The sequence below is a fragment of the Phyllobates terribilis genome, unplaced genomic scaffold, assembly GCF_046119375.1.
Source record: "Phyllobates terribilis strain yellow unplaced genomic scaffold, ASM4611937v1 Scaffold_10__3_contigs__length_209671492, whole genome shotgun sequence".
NCBI classification, from domain to species: domain Eukaryota; kingdom Metazoa; phylum Chordata; class Amphibia; order Anura; family Dendrobatidae; genus Phyllobates; species Phyllobates terribilis.
This window is the reverse complement of record NW_027362770.1, coordinates 197,556,818-197,584,306: the sequence shown is the minus strand read 5'-3', so window position 1 is coordinate 197,584,306 and position 27,489 is coordinate 197,556,818. Positions and strand designations below refer to the sequence as shown.

The 27,489-nt window shown below is 53.9% G+C and overlaps 1 protein-coding gene across 4 annotated transcripts in view; it reads right to left on the bottom strand.

Annotated features, from left to right (window-relative positions):
- BCAT1 (branched chain amino acid transaminase 1) overlaps nucleotides 1–27,489 on the bottom strand; it is a 42,013-nt gene that overhangs the window by 2,374 nt on the left and 12,150 nt on the right. Inside the window, exons 1-7 of one of the 4 annotated variants that reach the window (XM_073650527.1) lie at nucleotides 14,229–14,361; nucleotides 10,169–10,234; nucleotides 2,110–2,310; nucleotides 1,877–1,987; nucleotides 1,318–1,437; nucleotides 1,067–1,230; nucleotides 751–893 (exon numbers count right to left, since the gene is read on the bottom strand). In XM_073650527.1, coding sequence (XP_073506628.1) covers nucleotides 751–893; nucleotides 1,067–1,230; nucleotides 1,318–1,437; nucleotides 1,877–1,987; nucleotides 2,110–2,310; nucleotides 10,169–10,234; nucleotides 14,229–14,273 — 850 coding nt within the window. In that variant the 5' untranslated portion in view covers nucleotides 14,274–14,361. Of the gene's footprint in view, nucleotides 1–750; nucleotides 894–1,066; nucleotides 1,438–1,876; nucleotides 1,988–2,109; nucleotides 2,311–10,168; nucleotides 10,235–14,228; nucleotides 14,367–27,489 lie in introns of those variants that run through there. The other 3 variants (XM_073650526.1, XM_073650525.1, XM_073650524.1) reach the window with 3 other exon arrangements.

Sequence of the window (27,489 nt, the reverse complement as noted above, 5' to 3'; positions counted from 1 at the left end):
GAGAGGCAGAAGCGGGGGGGACAGAGAGCGAGCGAGAGGCAGAAGAGCAGCAGGGGAAGGGACAGAGCGAGCGAGAGGCAGAAGAGCAGCAGGGGAAGGGACAGAGCGAGCGAGAGGCAGAAGAGCAGCAGGGGAAGGGACAGAGTGAGCGAGAGGCAGAAGAGACACAGGGGAAGGGACGGAGTGAGCGAGAGGCAGAAGAGACACAGGGGAGGGGACAGAGCGACAGGAGGCAGAGAGCTGTGGAGCATCGGTGGGATCAGTAATATTTCTGGTGAAGTTCCTGCTGCCACCAGCAGCGCCGCGGACTATAGATTCCAGATGACATAAGTATTAGCGCCCCCGCCTATTGTATTTAGATGTAAGGAGACTACTTCCAGATGCCCGTCCCATTTAACCCCGACCTCGCTGCAGAGCATTAACCCTCAAGCCTCTGAGGCCGACGAGGAGCCCTAAACTCGGAGGGAGAATAATGAAAGTGTTTTCTGTGCAGAGATTGAGCCACAAATTGGATTTGAGAAGTAATTTGTCTTCTGCAGTCAGCGACCATCTGCCGCCATCAGACCGCGCCATGCCGGGGCAGCAGAGACATGTGTGCGGGATATCCAGGAGCTTTATATCCACGAAATGGGATTTCTCATACTGGCCACTAGATGTCAGCACAACCACACCATCAACATCTCTTTACGACCTGCTGTAAAACGCCCTGGGTTTCGGTGACACAATCCCGTTGGGGTCTTTTTCTCTTACCGCCGTTTTCATTTGTCCAGAATAGGAAGAGATTCATGGTGCCGACTTCGGTGATCTGCTCGTCCTCGCCGTACAGCCAGAGGACCTGCTGACAGCCGAAGCCCTGAGCCTCGTACTGAGCAAAGAGGGAGTTCCCATAATTCCTAAAAAAAACCAAGAGATTAGCTGCTTCCGAGGGTCTCGGAGGTATGTGGGGGGGGGGGGGGCACAACCCCTTTAACGCATTGTGGTGAATTACCAGCCCAGCTGCTATCCCCCTCCCCGTCACTGGGGGTGCTGTGGAATAACGAGGCGGTCACACAATTACTTGCCATACCCTCCAATTTTGCTGTCGCCGGTTCCGCCTTTCCAGGCCCGGATGTATTTGGGGTCGGCCCATAGTGAGATTGGGGTGAAGGCTCCGCTGGAGAAGTACGGCCCCACCGGGCTGAGGATGACGTAGATCAGAGCCTTGGAGGGTCTCTTCACCCCCAGAGATGGCTGGAGAGACAGGGGAGAGAGACATAGTGAGGACGAGACACCCCCCGACCACAACATCCGACCCCCTCCTCGCTCACGGCCGCTCACCTCGGTGCCGATGAAGACGGGCCGGACGTACAGGCTGGCGGCCGAGGACTCGGGCACCCAGGACCGGTCCACATCGATCAGCTTCCGAATACAATCCAAGAGCTCCCGCTTATCGAAGGCCTGCAACACATGGCGGGAACAGGTCACCCCCCCGATAACAGGGGTCATTCACGAGGTCACCCCCTATAGCAGGGTTCACACATGAGGTCACCCCCTTATAGCATTGGTCACACACGAGGTCACCCTCCCTATAACAGGGGTCACACACACACGAGGTCACCCCCTTATAACAGGGATCACACACGAGGTCACATCCGGGGGAGAGGGGTATAAGAAGTCACACATGAGGTCACCCCCCTATAATACGGGTCACACACTAGGTAACCCCCCCTATAACAGGGGTCACACACGAGGTTGCGTCTGGCGGGTTGTAAGGGGGTCACACGTGAGGTCACATCCGGGCGGGTTATAAAGGGTCACATTTGAGGTAACCCCCCCCTATAACAGGGGTCACAGGTGAGGTCAAACCCCGGGGGTACATACGGGCGGTCTCACTTACGGGCAGGGTCAGCCTCTTGGCAGATCGGAGCATCCTCTCCATGTTCAGCTGAGGACGGAACAAGCGAATCTTCCCGTCTTCCCCACGATACGCCTTCATCCCTTCAAAGAGCTGCAGAAAGAAGCTCATGGTCATCACCACAACCCCCAGCGGACACGAGACCCCGATACTGCAGCACCAGCTCCTGATCAGTCAGTGCTGACCACCAGCGCCGCCCCCTGGTGGTGACTCACCTCTATGGCGTAGTTGAAGACGCTGCAGGCCGGGTGCAGGCTCAGGTTCTGCAGAGGTTTGATCGCCGGCCGCTGCCAGCCCTTCTCCGCAGACCATTCCACCTGCAGCATGTGGTCAGTGAACTCCGTGCCGAACACCAGCGAGTTCGAGTCCGGCTTCTCTCTGGGGGAGTCCGTGAGCTCGATCGTTATGTCCGATGCCTGAAAACAGAAGACGGCCGGTAAAAAGAACGCTGAGGTGTGCACTACAAGCACCAGCAAGGTCAGGACGCCGCTCTCCCACCACATCTATGATCCAACTGTCCCCAAAAACTGCAGGCTACAGCCCTAGACCGCCAGGGACGTCGCCAACGTCGCCTTCCCGAGTCAGGACCACCAGGGACGTCGCCACCGTCACCTTCCCGAGCCAAGACCACCAGGGAAGTCGCCGCCACCGTCGCCTTCCCGAGCCAAGATAACCAGGGACGTCGCCGCCACCGTCGCCTTCCCGAGCCAAGAACACCAGGGAAGTAGTCGCCACCGTCTCCTTCCCGAGCCAAGACCACCAGGGAAGTCGCCACCACCGTCGCCTTCCCGAGCCAAGATAACCAGGGACGTCGCCGCCACCGTCGCCTTCCCGAGCCAAGAACACCAGGGAAGTAGTCGCCACCGTCTCCTTCCCGAGCCAAGAACAACAGGGACGTCGCCGCCACCTTCCCGAGCCAAGAACAACAGGGACGTCGCCGCCACCGTCGCCTTCCCGAGCAAAGAACACCAGGGACGTCGCTGCCACCGTCGCCTTCCCGAGCAAAGACCACCAGGGACGTCGCCGCCACCGTCGCCTTCCCAAGCCAAGACCACCAGGGACGTCGCCACCGTCACCTTCCCGAGCCAAGACCACAGGAAAGTCTCCACTAACCTACTTGTGACCCTAGACCACCAGGAGTGTCTGTATTCCTTCCTTCATGATTCTAAACTACCAGGCATGTCTCTTAATTCCTTCATGACCCTAGACCACCAGGTGCGTCTTCATTCATGTTATGGTGACCCTAGCCCACCAGGGAGGTTGCCATTAACTTCACTGTCACTGTAGTTCACCACTCATTCTGTCTTCTCCCGAGGCCACCAAATAACGCAAAAATGTAGGTCAGTGTGATACAGGCCGGACCACACAGTCCTCTGCCGAAGAAACTGGTTGCACAGGACGATGTGCTGCTGAGAGTCTTCTGCAGCACGAACTGGTTGCACAGGACGATGTGATGCCGAGAACAATGATCTTGAAGTCAACTTATAAATCATTTTGGCAGGGGAGCGAGCGCTTGGCTCAGCTGTTGGGTGACTTGTTGACGCTCGCTTTCTAGGTGCGCCCGATAATACTGCACTGTAAATCCAGCTTTAGAGCACAAAGGTTAATTTAGACAACCCGTCCATGACCCTTGGCCACCAGGGATCTTATCAGTAACCTTTAAGCCAAGGATGTAAACAAGAAAAGACTTGTGACTACAGAATAGGCTCAGTCTCCTGCATGCGACCTGAAATCCTAGAGGCCACTGGTCACAGTAGTCAGGAGATGTGGGGTTGTCAGGTACTTCCTGCAGCATCTGCCCCATACAAGATAATGTATCCCCCACCACCCGCAGAGTAGTCAGGTGCTTCCTGCAGCATTTGCCCCATACAAGATAATATATCCCCCACCCCCCGCAGAGTAGTCAGGAGCTTCCTGCAGCCTCTGCACCATATAAGATAATGTATCCCCCATCCCGCAGAGTAGTCAGGAGCTTACTGCAGCATTTGCCCCATATAAGATAATGTATCCCCCATCCCGCAGAGTAGTCAGGAGCTTCCTGCAGCATTTGCCCCATACAAGATAATGTATCCCCCATCCCGCAGAGTAGTCAGGAGCTTCCTGCAGCATCTGCCCCATATAAGATAATATATCTCCCACCACCGCAGAGTAGTCAGGAGCTTCCTGCAGCATCTGCCCCATATAAGATAATGTATTCCCCACCCCCGCAGAGTAGTCAGGAGCTTCCTGCAGCATCTGCCCCATATAAGATAATATATCCCCCATCCCGCAGAGTAGTCAGGAGCTTCCTGCAGCATTTGCCCCATACAAGATAATATATCCCCCATCCCGCAGAGTAGTCAGGTGCTTCCCGCAGCATCTGCCCCATATAAGAGAATACATCCCCCATCCCGCAGAGTAGTCAGGAGCTTCCTGCAGCATCTGCCCCATATAAGATAATGTATCCCCCATCCCGCAGAGTAGTCAGGAGCTTCCTGCAGCATCTGCCCCATATAAGAGAATATATCCCCCACCCCCGCAGAGTAGTCAGGAGCTTCCTGCAGCATTTGCCCCATACAAGATAATATATCCCCCATCCCGCAGAGTAGTCAGGAGCTTCCTGCAGCATTTGCCCCATACAAGATAATATATCCCCCATCCCGCAGAGTAGTCAGGAGCTTCCTGCAGCATCTGCCCCATATAAGATAATATATCCCCCACCCCCGCAGAGTAGTCAGGAGCTTCCTGCAGCATCTGCCCCATATAAGATAATATATCCCCCATCCCGCAGAGTAGTCAGGAGCTTCCTGCAGCATCAGCCCCATATAAGATAATATATCCCCCATCCCGCAGAGTAGTCAGGAGCTTCCTGCAGCATCAGCCCCCATATAAGATAATATATCCCCCATCCCGCAGAGTAGTCAGGAGCTTCCTGCAGCATCTGCCCCATATAAGATAATATATCCCCCATCCCGCAGAGTAGTCAGGAGCTTCCTGCAGCATCTGACCCATATAAGATAATATATCCCCCATCCCGCAGAGTAGTCAGGACCTTCCTGCAGCATCAGCCCCATATAAGATAATATATCCCGAATCCCGCAGAGTAGTCAGGAGCTTCCTGCAGCATCTGCCCCATATAAGATAATATATCCCCCACCCCCGCAGAGTATTCAGGAGCTTCCTGCAGCATCTGCCCCATATAAGATAATGTATCCCCCACCCCCGCAGAGTATTCAGGAGCTTCCTGCAGCATCTGCCCCATATAAGATAATGTATTCCCCACCCCCGCAGAGTAGTCAGGAGCTTCCTGCAGCATCTGCCCCATATAAGATAATGCATCCCCCACCCCGCAGAGTAGTCAGGAGCTTCCTGCAGCATCTGCCCCATATAAGAACATTTATCCCCCATCCCGCAGAGTAGTCAGGAGCTTCCTGCAGCATCAGCCCCATATAAGAAAATGTATCCCCCATCCCGCAGAGTAGTCAGGAGCTTCCTGCAGCATCAGCCCCATATAAGAAAATGTATCCCCCATCCCGCAGAGTAGTCAGGAGCTTCCTGCAGCATCTGCCCCATATAAGAAAATGTATCCCCCATCCCGCAGAGTAGTCAGGAGCTTCCTGCAGCATCAGCCCCATATAAGATAATATATCCCCCATCCCGCAGAGTAGTCAGGAGCTTCCTGCAGCATCTGCCCCATATAAGATAATATATCCCCCATCCCGCAGAGTAGTCAGGAGCTTCCTGCAGCATCTGCCCCATATAAGATAATATATCCCCCATCCCGCAGAGTAGTCAGGAGCTTCCTGCAGCATCTGCCCCATATAAGATAATATATCCCCCACCCCCGCAGAGTAGTCAGGAGCTTCCTGCAGCATCTGCCTCATATAAGATAATATATCTCCCACCCCCGCAGAGTAGTCAGGAGCTTCCTGCAGCATCTGCCCCATATAAGATAATATATCCCCCACCCCCGCAGAGTAGTCCGGACCTTCCTGCAGCATCAGCCCCATATAAGATAATGTATCCCCCATCCCGCAGAGTAGTCAGGAGCTTCCTGCAGCATCTGCCCCATATAAGATAATGTATCCCCCATCCCGCAGAGTAGTCAGGAGCTTCCTGCAGCATCTGCCCCATATAAGATAATATATCTCCCACCACCGCAGAGTAGTCAGGAGCTTCCTGCAGCATCTGCCCCATATAAGATAATATATCCCCCACCCCGCAGAGTAGTCAGGAGCTTCCTGCAGCATCTGCCCCATATAAGATAATACATCCCCCATCCCGCAGAGTAGTCAGGAGCTTCCTGCAGCATCTGCCCCATATAAGATAATGTATCCCCCCATCCCGCAGAGTAGTCAGGAGCTTCCTGAAGCATCTGCCCCATATAAGATAATATATCCCCCACCCCCGCAGAGTAGTCAGGAGCTTCCTGCAGCATCTGCCCCATATAAGATAATATATCTCCCACCACCGCAGAGTAGTCAGGAGCTTCCTGCAGCATCTGCCCCATATAAGATAATGTATCCCCCCATCCCGCAGAGTAGTCAGGAGCTTCCTGCAGCATCTGACCCATATAAGATAATATATCCCGAATCCCGCAGAGTAGTCAGGAGCTTCCTGCAGCATCTGCCCCATATAAGAGAATATATCCCGAATCCCGCAGAGTAGTCAGGAGCTTCCTGCAGCATCTGCCCCATATAAGATAATATATCCCCCACCCCCGCAGAGTAGTCAGGAGCTTCCTGCAGCATCTGCCCCATATAAGATAATGTATCCCCCATCCCGCATAGTAGTCAGGAGCTTCCTGCAGCATCTGCCCCATATAAGATAATGTATCCCCCATCCCGCAGAGTAGTCAGGAGCTTCCTGCAGCATCTGCCCCATATAAGATAATATATCCCGAATCCCGCAGAGTAGTCAGGAGCTTCCTGCAGCATCTGCCCCATATAAGATAATATATCCCCCACCCCCGCAGAGTATTCAGGAGCTTCCTGCAGCATCTGCCCCATATAAGATAATGTATCCCCCACCCCCGCAGAGTATTCAGGAGCTTCCTGCAGCATCTGCCCCATATAAGATAATATATCCCGAATCCCGCAGAGTAGTCAGGAGCTTCCTGCAGCATCTGCCCCATATAAGATAATATATCCCGAATCCCGCAGAGTAGTCAGGAGCTTCCTGCAGCATCTGCCCCATATAAGATAATATATCCCCCACCCCGCAGAGTAGTCAGGAGCTTCCTGCAGCATCTGCCCCATATAAGAAAATGTATCCCCCATCCCGCAGAGTAGTCAGGAGCTTCCTGCAGCATCAGCCCCATATAAGAAAATGTATCCCCCATCCCGCAGAGTAGTCAGGAGCTTCCTGCAGCATCAGCCCCATATAAGAAAATGTATCCCCCATCCCGCAGAGTAGTCAGGAGCTTCCTGCAGCATCAGCCCCATATAAGAAAATGTATCCCCCATCCCGCAGAGTAGTCAGGAGCTTCCTGCAGCATCAGCCCCATATAAGAAAATGTATCCCCCACCCCCGCAGAGTAGTCAGGAGCTTCCTGCAGCATCTGCCCCATATAAGATAATATATCCCCCACCACCGCAGAGTAGTCAGGAGCTTCCTGCAGCATCTGCCCCATATAAGATAATATATCTCCCACCACCGTAGAGTAGTCAGGAGCTTCCTGCAGCATCTGCCCCATATAAGATAATATATCCCCCACCCCCGCAGAGTAGTCAGGAGCTTCCTGCAGCATCTGCCCCATATAAGATAATATATCCCCCACCACCGCAGAGTAGTCAGGAGCTTCCTGCAGCATCTGCCCCATATAAGATAATATATCCCCCATCCCGCAGAGTAGTCAGGAGCTTCCTGCAGCATCTGCCCCATATAAGATAATATATCCCCCACCCCCGCAGAGTAGTCAGGAGCTTCCTGCAGCATCTGCCCCATACCATACATAGAAGATAATGTATCCGGTCACTTCTACATTATTAGGAATAGCCCCAAACAGACAGAAAAAAGGTAAACTGAGACATTGAGTCATCAGAAGGGAAGAGACCTTAGAGATGACTTCCAGGAATACAAACTCTGAAAAGCTGATCCAGCAGAAGCGGCCACTGGGGGAGGGATCCGCACCAATACTGCAAGGATCCCCTAGACATCAGTGTGTGCACGCTCTTAAAGGGGAGCTCCAGATTTGTCCCCTCCAGGTGCAGACTAATGGCAGCCAGTCCCATAGTGCAGCATTCCCAGCTGTCAGTGTCTGACGCTTACCTGCAGAACTGACACCTGACTCCTGTACAAGGCAAATAAAGGGGTCTTCCACCACTAGTACTGGGGTCATATCACTATAGAGCAGGGACCCTCCAGTTCAGTTTTCAGAATGAAGGGTTCCCATAAACTCGGCCGCTCCGGCCCTAAAGTTTCATGTACAGCGACGATTCCATAGGATCATCTGGGGCCCCTGTGCACATGCAGCTTGTGGCCCCTGCTGTCCTCTCCTAATTAAAATAATTAGTAATTGATAATCACTCGTATTGGGGATGGGGGATGTGTCATCTCCGAGACCCCCGGAGAAGCCGCCCTGATGGTAGTCACCGCTGACCCGTATAATCTGCTCTGTGCGGCTGTAATATCAGGGATTACGTCAGTAATAGGATCACTCCCAGGAAGGATTGAGGTGATCCCCTCTTTGCTTTTGGGTTGATCCCAGAACAACGGGGTCTTTGTAGATTTACACCGGAAAATCAGAGATTGGAGATTTGTCCTGATGGTTATAGGGTAAAATCCAGAGAGTTAAAGGGGAACTGCCTGCAAATGCATTTAATCGGCCCGTCACGTAGACCCTGCATTAGACCACATAAGGCCAGAATGCCCTGAAGAGGGCCCCCCGCCTCACCCTGAAGAGGGCCCCCCGCCGCACCCTGAAGATAAGAAAGACGGATCTGTCAAGTGCAATCTCAGAGGCTTCTGCGGTAACCAACAGATGTGCTGACTCTCTGCTACAAAGCTTTAATATAGACGGCCGGGCTGCGGGGGCTCCCCTATACTACAGGCCTCGGGTTCCCCCTGACGCGCGCTCCTTTTTCCTGCAGGAGGTCTGATAATCCCCAGCAGGAGACAGAAGATCAGAGTGGGAGAAGGATATAATAAGAGCGGCCAGAAATAACCGCAGGAATGTGCCAAGCGGCCAGAAGGTGTCAGACTGGTCACCCACATAGGGTCAGCTGCCCGCGGAGAACCGGGCCGCCTGAGTCTCCATAGCTGCCTCAGACCCCGGCCATGAGGGGTGAATGCACTGCCGTCAGTCACTGACCACTGCCAGCAGTGTATGCTCTGGGGATCACACCATGCGCCAATGTACTGACATCACTCATCATAGCGGCGCCCCCCCCAGGCCCGGAGATCTGGTGACTGGCAGAAGATCAATGACCAGGGACACTGGATCCACCGACAACCATAAAACTGATGATTTACAGCCCGAACCGCTGCTCCGGCCAGAGGGCAGCGCTATTCCTGTCTGCGAGGTCAGAGACGACCGGGGACAGCAGAGACGACCGGGGACAGCAGAGACAGCCAGGTCAGAGTGCAGCTGAGGTCGCCATCCTCCCCTACACAAACGGGCCATACTGGAGTCATATAATGTTACCTAACAGCAGTAAAAGCCGACGGCCCTATGGCCGAATGTACATATGTAATAAAGGATAAAAAATAATCGAGATAAAAGTATGATGCCAACAAAAGTGCCCCCAACAAAGTATGATGCCCCCACAATTCTTAAACAATACCCTCCACACAAACAGTATAACAACGGGCCCCCCGCACAGGCCTCCATACGGCACAACGGGCCCCCCGCACGGCACAACGGGCCCCACACACAGGCCTCCATACGGCACAACGGGCCCCACACACAGGCCTCCAAACGGCACAACGGGCCCCACACACAGGCCTCCAAACGGCACAACGGGCCCCACACACAGGCCTCCAAACGGCACAACGGGCCCCACACACAGGCCTCCAAACGGCACAACGGGCCCCACACACAGGCCTCCAAACGGCACAACGGGCCCCACATTAAAAAAAATAATAATTAGCCACCTATCCTCGTTCCCCTGCTGCTCTGGTCTTGCAGCGAGTGGCACAGGCGGCGCAAAATAGTGACATCACTGTGCCCACTGAGACGTCAGGATGCCAATACATTAGAAAGTGCGAAGCCTGGAGGTGCCGGCGTCATGGGCCAAATATAATCCCCCTGCGGGGCAGATTTGCCATGTGTGCATTAGGACATACAACACTCACCTTAAAGGCGCCGGGCACGCGCTCGTCACATCCGGGCTTCCCGTTCTCACAGCCATTTTTGCAGTTCTGTAGAGAAAAGAGAGAAGAGATTAGTGAAGAGACCGGAGCGTGCATTAAAAGGCGCCCCTTCTTCCTCCTCCTCCTCCGCACATTACACGGCGCCCCTTCTTCCTCCTCCTCCTCCGCACATTACACGGCGCCCCTTCTTCCTCCTCCTCCTCCTCCGCACATTACACGGCGCCCCTTCTTCCTCCTCCTCCTCCTCCGCACATTACACGGCGCCCCTTCTTCCTCCTCCTCCTCCTCCGCACATTACACGGCGCCCCTTCTTCCTCCTCCTCCTCCTCCTCCGCACATTACACGGCGCCCCTTCTTCCTCCTCCTCCTCCTCCTCCGCACATTACACGGCGCCCCTTCTTCCTCCTCCTATTACACGGCGCCCCTTCTTCCTCCTCCTCCGCACATTACACGGCGCCCCTTCTTCCTCCTCCTATTACACGGCGCCCCTTCTTCCTCCTCCTCCGCACATTACACGGCGCCCCTTCTTCCTCCTCCTCCGCACATTACACGGCGCCCCTTCTTCCTCCTCCTCCGCACATTACACGGCGCCCCTTCTTCCTCCTCCTCCGCACATTACACGGCGCCCCTTCTTCCTCCTCCTCCTCCGCACATTACACGGCGCCCCTTCTTCCTCCTCCTCCTCCGCACATTACACGGCGCCCCTTCTTCCTCCTCCTCCTCCGCACATTACACGGCGCCCCTTCTTCCTCCTCCTCCGCACATTACACGGCGCCCCTTCTTCCTCCTCCTCCGCACATTACACGGCGCCCCTTCTTCCTCCTCCTCCTCCTCCGCACATTACACGGCGCCCCTTCTTCCTCCTCCTCCGCACATTACACGGCGCCCCTTCTTCCTCCTCCGCACATTATACGGCGCCCCTTCTTCCTCCTCCTCCGCACATTACACGGCGCCCCTTCTTCCTCCTCCTCCTCCTCCGCACATTATACGGCGCCCCTTCTTCCTCCTCCTCCGCACATTACACGGCGCCCCTTCTTCCTCCTCCTCCTCCGCACATTACACGGCGCCCCTTCTTCCTCCTCCTCCTCCTCCGCACATTACACGGCGCCCCTTCTTCCTCCTCCTCCGCACATTACACGGCGCCCCTTCTTCCTCCTCCTCCTCCTCCGCACATTACACGGCGCCCCTTCTTCCTCCTCCTCCGCACATTACACGGCGCCCCTTCTTCCTCCTCCTCCTCCGCACATTATACGGCGCCCCTTCTTCCTCCTCCTCCTCCTCCGCACATTACACGGCGCCCCTTCTTCCTCCTCCTCCGCACATTACACGGCGCCCCTTCTTCCTCCTCCTCCTCCTCCGCACATTACACGGCGCCCCTTCTTCCTCCTCCTCCGCACATTACACGGCGCCCCTTCTTCCTCCTCCTCCGCACATTACACGGCGCCCCTTCTTCCTCCTCCTCCTCCGCACATTATACGGCGCCCCTTCTTCCTCCTCCTCCGCACATTACACGGCGCCCCTTCTTCCTCCTCCTCCTCCTATGCACATTATACGGCGCCCCTTCTTCCTCCTCCTCCGCACATTATACGGCGCCCCTTCTTCCTCCTCCTCCTCCTCCTCCGCACATTATACGGCGCCCCTTCTTCCTCCTCCTCCGCACATTATACGGTGCCCCTTCTTCCTCCTCCTCCTCCGCACATTATCAGGGTGTTATAAGCTGCCTCTGCGGCCACTGATCACTGACTGAGCACATGTGTGATGCCTCATAAGGTTCAGGCACACAGCTGCTGCACAATCTCTTTTCTACAGCTTCATGTTTGCCTATTAACTGAAGTTAAGCATCCCTAAAGAGGTTCTGCGGCGGCGGCACAGGCATACTATGAGGTGCGGCGGCTCAGGCGCACTACGAGGTTCTCCAGCGGCGGCGGCTCAGGCGCACTACGAGGTTCTCCAGCGGCGGCGGCTCAGGCGCACTACGAGGTTCTCCAGCGGCGGCGGCGGCTCAGGCGCACTACGAGGTTCTCCAGCGGCGGCGGCTCAGGCGCACTACGAAGTTCTCCAGCGGCGGCGGCTCAGGCGCACTACGAAGTTCTCCAGCGGCGGCGGCTCAGGCGCACTACGAGGTTCTGCGGCGGCGGCTCAAGCACACTACGAGGTTCTCCAGCGGCGGCGGCTCAGGCGCACTACGAGGTTCTCCAGCGGCGGCGGCGGCTCAGGCGCACTACGAGGTTCTCCAGCGGCGGCGGCGGCTCAGGCGCACTACGAAGTTCTCCAGCGGCGGCGGCTCAGGCGCACTACGAAGTTCTCCAGCGGCGGCGGCTCAGGCGCACTACGAAGTTCTCCAGCGGCGGCGGCTCAGGCGCACTACGAGGTTCTGCGGCGGCGGCTCAGGCACACTACGAGGTTCTCCAGCGGCGGCGGCTCAGGCGCACTACGAGGTTCTCCAGCGGCGGCTCAGGCGCACTACGAGGTTCTGCGGCAGCGGTTGAGGCATACTATAAGGTTCTGCGGCGCCGGCACAGGCATACTACGAGGTGCGGCGGCTCAGGCACACTACGAGGTTCTCCAGCGGCGGCGGCTCAGGCGCACTACGAGGTTCTCCAGCGGCGGCGGCTCAGGCGCACTACGAGGTTCTCCAGCGGCGGCGGCTCAGGCGCACTACGAGGTTCTCCAGCGGCGGCGGCGGCTCAGGCGCACTACGAAGTTCTCCAGCGGCGGCGGCTCAGGCGCACTACGAAGTTCTCCAGCGGCGGCGGCTCAGGCGCACTACGAAGTTCTCCAGCGGCGGCTCAGGCACACTACGAGGTTCTCCAGCGGCGGCGGCTCAGGCGCACTACGAGGTTCTCCAGCGGCGGCTCAGGCGCACTACGAGGTTCTGCGGCAGCGGTTGAGGCATACTATAAGGTTCTGCGGCGCCGGCACAGGCATACTACGAGGTGCGGCGGCTCAGGCACACTACGAGGTTCTCCAGCGGCGGCTCAGGCGCACTACGAGGTTCTCCAGCGGCGGCTCAGGCGCACTACGAGGTTCTCCAGCGGCGGCGGTTGAGGCATACTATAAGGTTCTGCGGCGGCTCAGGCACACTACGAGGTTCTGCGGTGGTGGCTGAGGCGTATTGAGGCTCTGGCTGCGGTCGCTCTCACATACTCTGATTACTTGCTATAATCTTTAGCTCTGTCTCCAGCTCCCACTACGGCGCAGGCTCCGTCACGCGCCATTCCCCGCGATAGTGTCACGCGGTCACATGCGTGCAGGGTCAGGACGGTCCGCTTCCCTCCACCCAGTTCATTCCCTAATTTATGTGTTTGACTTTATAATCTTGAAAAACCTCAATAAAAAATACTTTGATGAAAAACAGCCGAAATCCAGAAACCACAACACAGAGCACGTCTGTGCGGAGCGCGGCATCACCACGCGCACACTCGGGGGCACCAGAGGCAGCTACCACCCAGCCCTCATCGGTTGCTCGGGCGCAAGGGGACCGGGTCCTCGTGGGTTGCTAAGGAATAAGAGCCCGGCTCTCGTGGGTTGCTAAGGAATAAGAGCCCGGCTCTCGTGGGTTGCTAAGGAATAAGAGCCCGGCTCTCGTGGGTTGCTAAGGAATAAGAGCCCGGCTCTCGTGGGTTGCTAAGGAATAAGAGCCCGGCTCTCGTGGGTTGCTAAGGAATAAGAGCCCGGCTCTCGTGGGTTGCTAAGGAATAAGAGCCTGGCTCTCGTGGGTTGCTAAGGAATAAGAGCCCGGCTCTCGTGGGTTGCTAAGGAATAAGAGCCCGGCTCTCGTGGGTTGCTAAGGAATACGAGCCCGGCTCTCGTGGGTTGCTAAGGAATAAGAGCCCGGCTCTCATTGATCACGAATGGCAGTCGGTGTTGCGGCCTCGTACCTCCCCGGTACCTGACAGCGCCTCCGTCACATGTCAGCGAGTGATCCCCTGACCGCGGGTTACGGCGGCGCTCCCACCGAGCCAATAACGGACGTCGCCTGCAGCGCAGACCGCGCGCCACGTGACTGATGATAACGGAGCCCGGATCAGGCCGGTGTTACCTGGTGTCCGGCCGCAGCGCCCTCCTCAGCCACCGACTCCATCATCCACCTCCTGCGCCAGAGAAGCCCCCGACACGTGACGGCGCCCCCTCCTCCACCTCCGTGGCCGTATATAGCGCGTGTGACGTCACCACCGACATATATAGCCTGGTGTACTGCAGCACGTGACTGCTCCTGAGTGGCGTGACGTCACGCTGCTGCTCGCTGACGTCACCACAGTTCATCACCCTGACATGTGACCTCACCACTATGGTCTCTCGGGTGACATCATTACATCTGTTACCTGCTAGAAAGTTTGTGACCCCCAGAATGTTCCTCATTTCTGCACGAATTTGATTTCTGTCTTTTTATGAGGGAGAATCTGCAGTGAGCAGAAGTATGTGCCCCCCCCACCAGTGCTGGCCAGAAGTATGTGCCCCCCCACCAGTGCAGGCCAGAAGTATGTGTCCCCCCACCAGTGCAGGCCAGAAGTATGTGCCCCCCACCACCAGTGCTGGCCAGAAGTATGTGCCCCCCCCCCCCCCCAGTGCTGGCCAGAAGTATGTGCCCCCCCCCCCCCCAGTGCTGGCCAGAAGTATGTGCCCCCCCACCCCCCTCCAGGTTCTGGCCAGAAGTATGTGCCCCCCACCCCCCTCCAGGTTCTGGCCAGAAGTATGTGCCCCCCACCCCCCTCCAGGTTCTGGCCAGAAGTATGTGCCCCCCCCCCCCAGTGCTGGCCAGAAGTATGTGCCCCCCCACCCCCCACCAGGTTCTGGCCAGAAGTATGTGCCCCCCACCCCCCTCCAGGTTCTGGCCAGAAGTATGTGCCCCCCACCCCCCTCCAGGTTCTGGCCAGAAGTATGTGCCCCCCCCCCCCCAGTGCAGGCCAGAAGTATGTGCCCCCACCAGTGCAGGCCAGAAGTATGTGCCCCCCCACCAGTGGAGGCCAGAAGTATGTGTCCCCCCCCACCAGTGGAGGCCAGAAGTATGTGCCCCCCCCCCCAGTGCTGGCCAGAAGTATGTGCCCCCCACCAGTGCAGGCAAGAAGTATGTGCCCCCCCACCAGTGCAGGCCAGAAGTATGTGCCCCCCACCCCCCTCCAGGTTCTGGCCAGAAGTATGTGCCCCCCCCTCCAGGTGCTGGCCAGAAGTATGTGCCCCCCCCAGTGCTGGCCAGAAGTATGTGCCCACCCCACTGCTGGCCAGAAGTATGTGCCCCCACTCCAAGTGCTGGCCAGAAGTATGTGCCCCCCCCCCCAGTGCTGGCCAGAAGTATGTGCCCCCCCCCCCCCAGTGCTGGCCAGAAGTATGTCCCCCCCCCCCCCCAGTGCTGGCCAGAAGTATGTGCCCCCCCCCCACCAGTGCAGGCCAGAAGTATGTGCCCCCCCCCCTCCAGGTGCTGGCCAGAAGTATGTGCCCCCCCTCCAAGTGCTGGCCAGAAGTATGTGCCCCCCCTCCAAGTGCTGGCCAGAAGTATGTGCCCCTCCCCCCCCCAGTGCTGGCCTGAAGTATCTGCCCCCCCCCCCCCCTCCAGGTGCTGGCCAGAAGTATGTGCCCCCCCTCCAGGTGCTGGCCAGAAGTATGTGCCCCCCCTCCAAGTGCTGGCCAGAAGTATGTGCTCCCCCCACCAGTGCAGGCCAGAAGTATGTGCCCTCCCCCCCCAGTGCTGGCCTGAAGTATGTGCCCCCCTCCTCCAGGTGCTGGCCAGAAGTATGTGCCCTGCCCCTAGGTGCTGGCCAGAAGTATGTGCCCCCCCTCCAAGTGCTGGCCACAATTATGTGCCCCCCCCCCCCCCCACCAGTGCAGGCCAGAAGTATTTGCCCCTCCCCCCCAGTGCTGGCCAGAAGTATGTGCCCCCCCCTAGTGCTGGCCAGAAGTATGTGCCCCTCCTCTCCAAGTGCTGGCCAGAAGTATGTGCCCCCCCCCCCAATGCATGCTGGCCAGAAGTATGTGCCCCCCCTCCAAGTGCTGGCCAGAAGTATCTGCCCCCCCCCCCCCCCCACCAGTGTAGGCCGGAAGTATCTGCCCCCACCAGTGCAGGTCAGAAGTATGTGCCCCCCCACCAGTGCAGGCCAGAAGTACCTCCTGTATTATACTCCAGAGCTGCACTCACTATTCTGCTGATGCAGTCACTGTGTACATACATTACATTACTGATCCTGAGTTACATCCTGCATTATACTCCAGAGCTGCACTCACTATTCTGCTGGTGCAGTCACTGTGTACATACATTACATTACTGATCCTGAGTTACATCCTGTATTATACTCCAGAGCTGCGCTCACTATTCTGCTGGTGCAGTCACTGTGTACATACATTACATTACTGATCCTGAGTTACATCCTGTATTATACTCCAGAGCTGCACTCACTATTCTGCTGGTGGAGTCACTGTGTACATACATTACATTACTGATCCTGAGTTACATCCTGTATTATACTCCAGAGCTGCACTCACTATTCTGCTGGTGGAGTCACTGTGTACATACATTACATTACTGATCCTGAGTTACATCCTGTATTATACTCCAGAGCTGCACTCACTATTCTGCTGGTGCAGTCACTGTGTATATACATTACATTACTGATCCTGAGTTACATCCTGTATTATACTCCAGAGCTGAACTCACTATTCTGCTGGTGCAGTCAATGTGTACATACATTACATTACTGATCCTGAGTTACCTCCTGCATTATACTCCAGAGCTGCACTCACTATTCTGCTGGTGGAGTCACTGTGTACATACATTACATTACTGATCCTGAGTTATATCCTGTATTATACTCCAGAGCTGCACTCACTATTCTGCTGGTGCAGTCACTGTGTACATACATTACATTACTGATCCTGAGTTACATCCTGTATTATACCCCAGAGCTGCGCTCACTATTCTGCTGGTGCAGTCACCGTGTACATACATTACATTACTGATCCTGAGTTACCTCCTGTATTATACTCCAGAGCTGCACTCACTATTCTGCTGGTGCAGTCACTGTGTACATACATTACATTACTGATCCTGAGTTACATCCTGTATTATCCTCCAGAGCTGCACTCACTATTCTGCTGGTGCAGTCACTGTGTACATACATTACATTACTGATCCTGAGTTACATCCTGTATTATACTCCAGAGCTGCACTCACTATTCTGCTGGTGCAGTCACTGTGCACATACATTACATTACTGATCCTGAGTTACATAGTAACATAGTTACATAGTTTGTAAAGCTGAATAAAGACTTGCGTCCATCAAGTTCGACCTGTTAGTTCTGTAATTGCTAAAGTTGATCCAGAGGAGGCAAAAACCCCAAATGATTTGGCCAATCTTCACTTGAGGAAAAATTCCCTCCCGACTCTGAAACCAGCAGTCAGAATAAATCCCTGTATCAACCTACTATTTTATTCTATTTTTAAGTATATGCTGAAATCTGCCTGGTATCTAGAAATGCATCCAGTCCCCGCTTGAACTGGTTTAGTGAATCCGACATTACCGTCTCCTCACTCAGTGAATTCCATATTCTCACTGCTCTTACCGTAAAGAACCCCTTCCTATGCTGGTGCTGAAACCTTTTCTCTTCCAGTCTTAGTGAGTGCCCTCTTGTTACCGTAATATCCCTCCTTTAGAACAAATCCCGGGCAAGGTCTCTATACTGTCCCCTAACATATTTGTACACATTTATTATGTCCCCCCTCAACCTTCTCTTTTCCAGGCTGAATAGTCCTAGTTTTGCCAACCTCTCTGGGTATTGCAGTCCCCCCATTCCCTTTATTAATTTTGTTGCCCTCCTTTGTACCTTTTCAAGCTCATTTATATCCTTTCTATATATTGGGGCCCATAACTGAGCACAGTATTCCAAGTGTGGTCTGACCAGTGCTTTGTATTATACTCCAGAGCTGCACTCACTATTCTGCTGGTGCAGTCACTGTGTACATACATTACATTACTGATCCTGAGTTACATCCTGTATTATACTCCAGAGCTGCACTCACTATTCTGCTGGTGCAGTCACTGTGTACATACATTACATTACTGATCCTGAGTTACATCCTGTATTATACTCCAGAGCTGCACTCACTATTCTGCTGCTGCAGTCACTGTGTACATACATTACATTACTGATCCTGAGTTACATCCTGTATTATACTCCAGAGCTGCACTCACTATTCTGCTGGTGCAGTCACTGTGTACATACATTACATTACTGATCCTGAGTTACCTCCTGTATTATACTCCAGAGCTGCTCTCACTATTCTGCTGGTGCAGTCACTGTGTACATACATTACATTACTGATCCTGAGTTACCTCCTGTATTATACTCCAGAGCTGCACTCACTATTCTGCTGCTGCAGTCACTCTGTATGACAGTGAGTGCAGCTCTGGACCCAGCATTTTGTTGATTTGTAGTAAAAGCTAGTCGCTGACCTGTGTGATTGGACCTCAGAGCCGTCTGCAGCGGTCGCTCTGGCAGTCACTTGTTATCGTGTGTACACAGCAGATTACAGCTCTGGGGCGCTGCCAAGTGTATAAAGAGGTGATGTTATCGCTGCTATTCAGGTCAGTCCTAATAAAAAGTCAAATTGTATGTACAGAGAGCAAATGTATTACACTATAATCACTGCCATCTATTCCTGCTGACAACCAGCCTGTGTGCTGGGCGTGGGGTTGTCAGCTCTGCCCCCTGGTGGTGACATCACTGATGAGCAGAGCAGGTGAGCGAGCAGAGCGGAGCGGGTGAGGGAGCAGAGCGGGTGAGGGAGCGGAGCAGAGCGGGCGAGGGAGCGGAGCAGAGCGGGCAAGAGAGCAGAGCGGGCGAGGGAGCAGAGCAGAGTGGGTATGGAAACGGAGCAGGTGAGGTAGCAGAGCGGGTGAGGGAGCAGAGCTGGTGAGGGAGCGGAGTGGGTGAGGGAGCAGAGCAGAGCGGGTGAGGGAGCGGAGTGGGTGAGGGAGCAGTGGGGGTTTGCACATTATTGGGCAGTGCAGGTTCTTGGAGAAATCAAACCAAAATCTTTCCTGTGATGAGGAAATGATTCAGAAATAAAAAGTAAAACAAGCTGTGGCTTGTGAAAGTATTCACCCCCTTGGCATTTCTCATGTTTCGCTGCCTCACATCCTGGAATTTCACTGTTTTTGAGGGTTTGCATCAGTTCATGTAGAGAACCTGTCAACAACTGTGAACATTTAGTTTTCTTTTTATTGTGAAGCAAACAACAAATAGGACAAAATACCTGAAAACTTCCGTGTGCATAACTATTCACTCCCCTAAAGTCAGTACTTTGTGGAGCCTCCTTTTGTGGCATTTACAGCTGCAGTCGCTCAGGATAAGTGTCTATGAGCTTTCCATATCTGGACACTGGGATTGTTGTCCATTTCTCAAGGCAAAACTGTACGAGCAGCCTTCAAGTTATATGTTTCCTCTGGTGAACAGCGATCTTCACGTCTGACCACAGATTCTCCATTGGATTAAGGTCTGGGCTGTGACTCGGCCACTCCAGAACATTTCCACGTTTCCCCTTACACCACTCGAGTGTTGCTTTAGCAGTAGCTTTGGGTCATTGTCTTGTTGGAAGGTGAATCTCCGTCCCAGTCTCAAATCACTGTTGGACTGAAACAGGTTTTGCTCAAGAATATCCCTGTATTTCGCGCCATCCGGCTTCCCCTCGACTAGGACCATGTTACCATTTTCCCTGTCCCTGCTGCTGAAAAACATCCTCACAGCATGATGCTGCCACCACCATATTTCACTGTGGGGATGGTGTTTATGGAGTGATGAGCTTGTTGGTTTGGCGCCAGACATAGCGTTTACTTTGGTGACCAAAGAACTTAAATTATGGTCTCCTCTGACCACAGCACCTTCCTCCATACATTTGAGGAGTCTCCCTCATGCCCTTTGACAAACTCAAAACGAGCCTTAAAATTTGTGTGTGTAAGTAAAGGCTTTTTTCTGCCCACTCTTCCATAAAGGCCACCACTATGGAGTGTGCGGCTTATTGTGGTCATATGGACATATCCTCCAGTCTCTGCTTGAGAACTCTGCAGCTCCTTCGGGGTTACCTTTAGTCTCTTTGCTGCCTCTCTGATTAATGCCGTCCTAGCCCAGGCTGAGAGTATTGGTGACGCCCTCTCTTGGCAGGTTTGTTGTGGTATGATGTTCTTTCCATTTGATAATGGATTTGATGGAGCTCCGGAGATCAGAGATTGGGAGATTTTTTTATTTTTTTTTTTATTTACCCAACCCTGACATGTGCTTCACAACAACATTGTCCCTGACTTGTTTGGATATCTCCTTGGCCTTCGTGATGCGGTTTGGAGAGCTCCTTGGCCTTCGTGGTGGTGTTTGGAGAGCTCCTTGGCCTTTGTGGTGGTGTTCGGAGAGCTCCTTGGTCTTCGTGGTGGTGTTCGGAGAGCTCCTTGGTCTTCGTGGTGGTGTTTGGAGATCTCCTTGGCCTTCGTGGTGCTGTTTGGAGAGCTCCTTGGCCTTCGTGGTGCTGTTTGGAGAGCTCCTTGGCCTTCGTGGTGCTGTTTGGAGAGCTCCTTGGCCTTTGTGGTGCTGTTTGGAGAGCTCCTTGGTCTTCGTGGTGGTGTTTGAAGAGCTTCTTGGTCTTCGTGGTGGTGTTTGGAGAGCTCCTTGGTCTTCATGGTGTTGTTTGGAGATCTCCTTGGTCTTCATGGTGGTGTTTGGAGATCTACTCGATCTTCATGGTGGTGTTTGGAGATCTCCTTGGTCTTCATGGTGTTTGGTTAGTGGTGCCTCTTGTTAATGGTGTTGCAGCCTCTGTGGCCTTTCAGAAAATGTAAAGTGTATATACTGACAGACATGTGACATTAGATTGCACACAGGGGGACGTCCTGTCACTAAGCATGGGACTTATGAAGGGAGTTGCTTGCACCAGAAAGCTGTAGGGGCTTCTTAGCAAAAGGGGTGAATACATATGCACATGACAATGTTTAATTATTTCATCCCATTAATTTAATTTCTGCCAATATTTTTCTCACTTCACCAACTTAGACTATTTAGCGCTGATGCATCACACACAAATCAGATTACAGAAATATTTTCACACAGGTTGTAATGTAACAAAATAGGTAAAAAGCCAAGGGGGGTGAAAACTTTTGCAAGACGCTGTATATAGAGTTAGGTCCAGAAATCTTTGGCCAGTGACAAATCTTCGTGATTTCAGCTCTGCAGGCCGCTATTTTGCCATTTTGGATGTAACATGAAAGAACTGAGATGCGACTGAAGTGGAGACTTTCAGGGTTAATTAAAGGGGTTGAACAGAAATCTCCTGTAAAACATTTAGAAATTGTAGTCATTTTCCTACAAATCCGCATTTCAGGGCTCAGAAGTAATTGAACAAATGTACTTTCCTATAAATACAACTAGCTATTGAACCCGTTCTACGCTCGGGTGGTGAGCATTTTTATTTGTATATGGTCTCCCATGCTGGCATGTGCTGCCCCCATCCTGTTCCCCCAACCTGTTATGTGCTGCCCTCATCCCTATCCTGGTAGGCATGGCACCCCCCATCCTCTATCCTGGTAGGCATGGCACCCCCCATCCTCTATCCTGGTAGGCATGGCACCCCCCATCCTCTATCCTGGTACGCGTGGCACCCCCCCCCATCCCCAATCCTGGTACGCGTGGCAACCCTCATTTCAAATCTGGTATGCGTGGCCACACTCATCCCCCCAATCCTGGTATGCGTGGCCCCCCTCATCCCCCCCAATCCTTTTATGAGTGGCCCCCTTCATCCCCCCCAATCCTGGTACATGTGGACCCCTTCATACCCTCATCCCCCTCCCCCCCCCCAATCCTGGTACGCGTGGCCCCCTTCATACCCTCAATCCTGGTACGCGTGGCACCACTCAATTCAAATCTGGTATGACTGGTCCCCCTCATCCCCCCCCCATCCTGGTACGCGTGGCCCCCCTCATTTCCCCCCCCCCAATCCTGGTACGCGTGGCCCCCCTCATTCCCCCCCCAATGCTGGTGTGCGTGCCTCCCCCCCCCCCATTCCCGGTACACGTGGCCCCCCTCATCCCCCCCCCATCCTGGTACGCGTGGCCCCCCCTCACCCCTATCCTGGTACGTGTGGTACCCCTCATCCCTATCCTGGTATGCATGGCCCCCCCAGATCCCTATCCTGGTATGCATGGTACACCTCATCCCCCAATCCTGGTATGCATGGTACCCCTCATCCCCCAATCCTGGTACCCCTCAATCTTGGTATGCATGGCACTCCTCTTCCCACAATCCTGACATGCATGGTACCCCCCCCATCCCCAATCCTGGTATGCATGGCACCCCTCATTTCAAATCTGGAATGCGTGGCACCCCTCATCCCAGTGCTGGTATGCATGGCACCCCTCATCCTAAATTTGATATACATGGCCCCCCTCATCCCCCAATCCTGGCATGTATGGCCCCCTCACCCCCCAATCCTGGTATGTATAGCACTCCTCATTCCTTTCACGCTGCACATATACAAAAAAAATAAACACTTATACTCAGCTTTCTTCCCTGTGCTCCAGTGCTGCTGTGTCCTGTTCTACTGGAGGCCGGGGAGGAGTGCGGCTCCGGAGCACCGCGCTGTCCGGCGCCATTTTGCTGAAGACACACTGCAAATGTCTCTTCAGTAAAATGGCACTGGACAGCACTATGCGCATGCGCCGACTCCGACGCCTTCACTCCGCCCCCGGTCTCCGGCCATAAGAGAGGCGCCGCGGCAACGCTCCTCCCGGTCAGGTATGTAAGTGTGGCGCCGGAGGTCGCGGTATGCACCATACACTCCCCTTACCTGTAACGGCTCCATGCGTTCTTCTGTCTGGAGCCAGACTGCGCGTCACGCATGCGCAGTCTATAAAGGCTTCAGACAGAGGGACGCTTGGCCGATTATATTATAGATGTCCATGTTTAATCCTTTGTGGAGAATCTTTTGCAGCAATGATGGCCTGAAGTCTGGAGGCCATGGACGTCACCATTGTTGGCTTCCTCTGGTGTGAGGCTACGCAGCAATGATGGCCTGAAGTCTGGAGGCCATGGCTGTCACCATCGCTGGTTTCCTCTGGTGTGAGGCTTTGCAGCAATGACGGCCTGAAGTCTGGAGGCCATGGCCGTCACCATCGCTGGTTTGCTCTGGTGTGAGGCTTTGCAGCAATGATGGCCTGAAGTCTGGAGGCCAAGGCTGTCACCATCGCTGGTTTCCTCTGGTGTGAGGCTTTTCAGCAATGATGGCCTGAAGTCTGGAGGCCATGGCGGTCACCATCGCTGGTTTCCTCTGGTATGAGGCTTTGCAGCAATGACGGCCTGAAGTCTGGAGGCCAAGGCTGTCACCATCGCTGGCTTCCTCTGGTGTGAGGCTTTGCAGCAATGACGGCCTGAAGTCTGGAGGCCATGGCCGTCACCATCGCTGGTTTCCTCTGGTGTGAGGCTACGCAGCAATGACGGCCTGAAGTCTGGAGGCCATGGCTGTCACCATTGCTGGTTTCCCCTGGTGTGAGGCTTTGCAGCAATGACGGCCTGAAGTCTGGAGACCATGGCCGTCACCATCGCTGGTTTCCCCTGGTGTGAGGCTTTTCAGCAATGATGTCCTGAAGTCTGGAGGCCATGGCTGTCACCATCGCTGGTTTCCTCTGGTGTGAGGCTTTGCAGCAATGATGGCCTGAAGTCTGGAGGCCATGGACGTCACCATCGCTGGTTTCATCTTCCTGAGGCTTTGCAGCAGTGACGGCCTGAAGTCTGGAGGCCATGGCCGTCACCCTCGCTGGTTTCCCCTGGTGTGAGGCTTTGCAGCAATGATGGCCTGAAGTCTGGAGGCCATGGCTGTCACCATCGCTGGTTTCCTCTGGTGTGAGGCTTTGCAGCAATGATGGCCTGAAGTCTGGAGGCCATGGACGTCACCATCGCTGGTTTCATCTTCCTGAGGCTTTGCAGCAGTGACGGCCTGAAGTCTGGAGGCCATGGCAGTCACCCTCGCTGGTTTCCCCTGGTGTGAGGCTTTGCAGCAATGATGGCCTGAAGTCTGGAGGCCATGGCCGTCACCATCGCTGGTTTCCTCTGGTGTGAGGCTTTGCAGCAATGACGGCCTGAAGTCTGGAGGCCATGGCCGTCACCATCGCTGGTGTCCTCCGGTGTGAGGTTTTGCCTTTACTGCAGTGATTTCAGTTCTCGCTTGTTTGTGGCCCTTTCTGCCTTTTGTCTTCAGCCGGTGAAATGCGGCCCTATGGGCTGAGATCTGGTGAGGACTCGGCCATTGCAGAATATTCCTCTTTGCTTCCACAGGATGTTTCGGGTCATTGTCCATCTGTCCTGTGAAGCGTCGTCCAATCAACCTTACTGCATTTGGTTGGATCTGAGCAGAAAGTCTCGCCCTGTACACACAGGATTCATCCGGCTGCTTCTGTCTTCAGTCACATCATCAATAACCACTAGTGACCCGGTGTCATTGGCAGCGATGCATGCCTGCGCCATCACACCGCCTCCACCATGTGTCACACCGGATGTGCCGAGGACCAGGAGCCGCTCCAAGCCGTCTCCAGACTTTCCTCTTCCATCATTCTGGTGCAGGTTGATCTTAGTTTTGCTTTTCCAGACCTGGGCGGCTTCTTTACATATTTTTTGGTAAAGTCTAATAGTCTAATCTGGCCTCTCTATTTTGCGGCTGATTAATGGTTTGCACCTTGTGGTGACCCCTCGGTATTTTCTCTCATGAAGTCTTCTCTTTATGGTGGACTTAGATACTGAGACACCGACTTCCTGGAGAGTCTTTACTTTGGGGGATGTTGTGAAGGGAATTTCTTCCCCATGGGAAGGATTCTGCGATCATCCACCACTGTTGTCTTCTGGGGACGTAAAGGCATTTCTGAGTTCCTGAGCTCACCAGGGCGATTTTTTGTTTTTGAAATTTTTGAAGAATGTACCAAACTGTTGATTTGGCAGCTCCTAACATTTCTGCTCTCTGATGGATTTCTTCTTTTTTTCAGCCTAATCATGGTTTCTTGGTCTGAATGTTGTGGGTTCACAGCAACAGCTTCCAAATACAAATGCTGCACCTGGAGTGAGCTTCAAACCTTTTACCTGCTTAATTGCTGATGGATTTATAAGGGAAAAGCCCATGCCGCCCATTAACAAGCTTCTGAGATAATTGTCCAATTATCTTTGGTCCCTTTAATAAGAGGCAGCACCATATAAAAGGTACGTTCCCACGATCCGGAGCCGCCTGCTGCCCCGACGCTGCAGACCAGCCACGCGACTTCCACCCTTGTTTATGCAAATAAGCGCCCGCATTATTTTGGGGGGGAAAAAAAGAGGCACCGCATGTCAGTTTCCGCGGGTGATCAGCAGGTGCACAGAGACGCGTAGTGGACATGGGATTTCTACAAATCCATCCACAACGCTGTAACATCTGGACGCTGCTACACGAGGCTAAAAAACTGCAGCAAATCCTGATCGTGTGCACATACCCTATAGGGCTGTAATCCTCAACCCATCCCCCAATTAGGATGTGAATCCCCCAGATTAAATCCCCCAAATGTAACAGGAAGACAAAAGATACATTGTATCCTCCCATGATCAGTGTGTACTGAGAACAGAACCCGCCGCCGCCGCAGGTCCCGGGGTCTCAGCCGCCTCTGGTGAGACGTTTGTGGTCGGCAGAAGAGGAAACGACACAGGAAGGAGAACTGCACCTAGTAACAGTGATAATAATAGTGATAGTAATAGTGAGGATAGTAGTAGTGATTAGCTGCTGCCTTCAGGCCGCTCCGGCTACAGGATGTGATATTTCCTGGCTCTACCAGTTGATGATGTACTGAATGCTGAGCCCGGACCACGGGATGGGGGAGGGGAAGAACGGACCCTCAGGGATAAGATTTCATTGGGAAGTTGTAGATCATCTCATTGGAAAGTCTATTACTGCTAAATCTGATAGTGACCTGATGTATCTGATCCAACCATATGTGATACTGTCTGCTGAGCCGTGTATCTAATTCTGTCCTGTGTGATACTGTCTGCTGAGCTGTGTATCTAATCGTATCCTGTGTGATACTGTCTGCTGAGCCGTGTATCTAATTCTGTCCTGTGTGATACTGTCTGCTGAGCTGTGTATCTGAACCTATCCTGTGTGCAATGGCGTACCGCTAATATTTGCAAAGCACACAGCCGCTATGGACCCTGTGAGTTGAGGGTCCTGGATGCCAATACGGTTAAAAGTAACATGAACAAGAACATTATGCAGTCACCATCAGGGGGAGCTCCCTGTATACAGAGATACATGATAAGATTCTGTCTGTGGCCACCACTAGGGGGAGCTCCCTGTATACAGAGATACATGATCAGATCCTGTCTGCAGCCACCACTAGGGGGAGCTCCCTGTATACAGAGATACATGATAAGATCCTGTCTGCAGCCACCACTAGGGGGAGCTCCCTGTATACAGAGATACATGATAATATTCTATCTGTGGCCACCACTAGGGGGAGCTCCCTGTATACAGAGATACATGATAAGATTCTGTCTGTGGCCACCACTAGGGGGAGCTCCCTGTATACAGAGATACATGATGATAAGATTCTGTCTGAAGCCACCACTAGGGAGAGCTCCCTGTATACAGAGATACATGATAAGATCCTGTCTGCAGCCACCACTAGGGGGAGCTCCCTGTATACAGAGATACATGATAAGATTCTGTCTGCAGCCACCACTAGGGAGAGCTCCCTGTATACAGAGATACATGATAAGATCCTGTCTGCAGCCACCACTAGGGGGAGCTCCCTGTATACAGAGATACATGATGATAAGATTCTGTCTGCAGCCACCACTAGGGAGAGCTCCCTGTATACAGAGATACATGATAAGATCCTGTCTGCAGCCACCACTAGGGGGAGCTCCCTGTATACAGTGATACATGATAAGATCCTGTCTGCAGCCACCACTAGGAGGAGCTCCCTGTATACAGAGATACATGATAAGATCCTGTCTGCAGCCACCACTAAGAGGAGATCCCTGTATACAGAGATACATGATAACATCCTGTCTACAGCCACCACTAGGGGAAGCTCCCTGTATACAGAGATATATGATAAGATTCTGTCTGCAGTCACCACTAGGGGGAGCTCCCTGTATACAGAGATACATGATAACATCCTGTCTACAGCCACCACTAGGGGGAGCTCCTTGTATACAGAGATACATGATAACATCCTGTCTCCAGCCACCACTAGGGGGAGCTCCCTGTATAAAGATACATGATAAGATTCTGTCTGCAGCCACCACTAGGGGGAGCT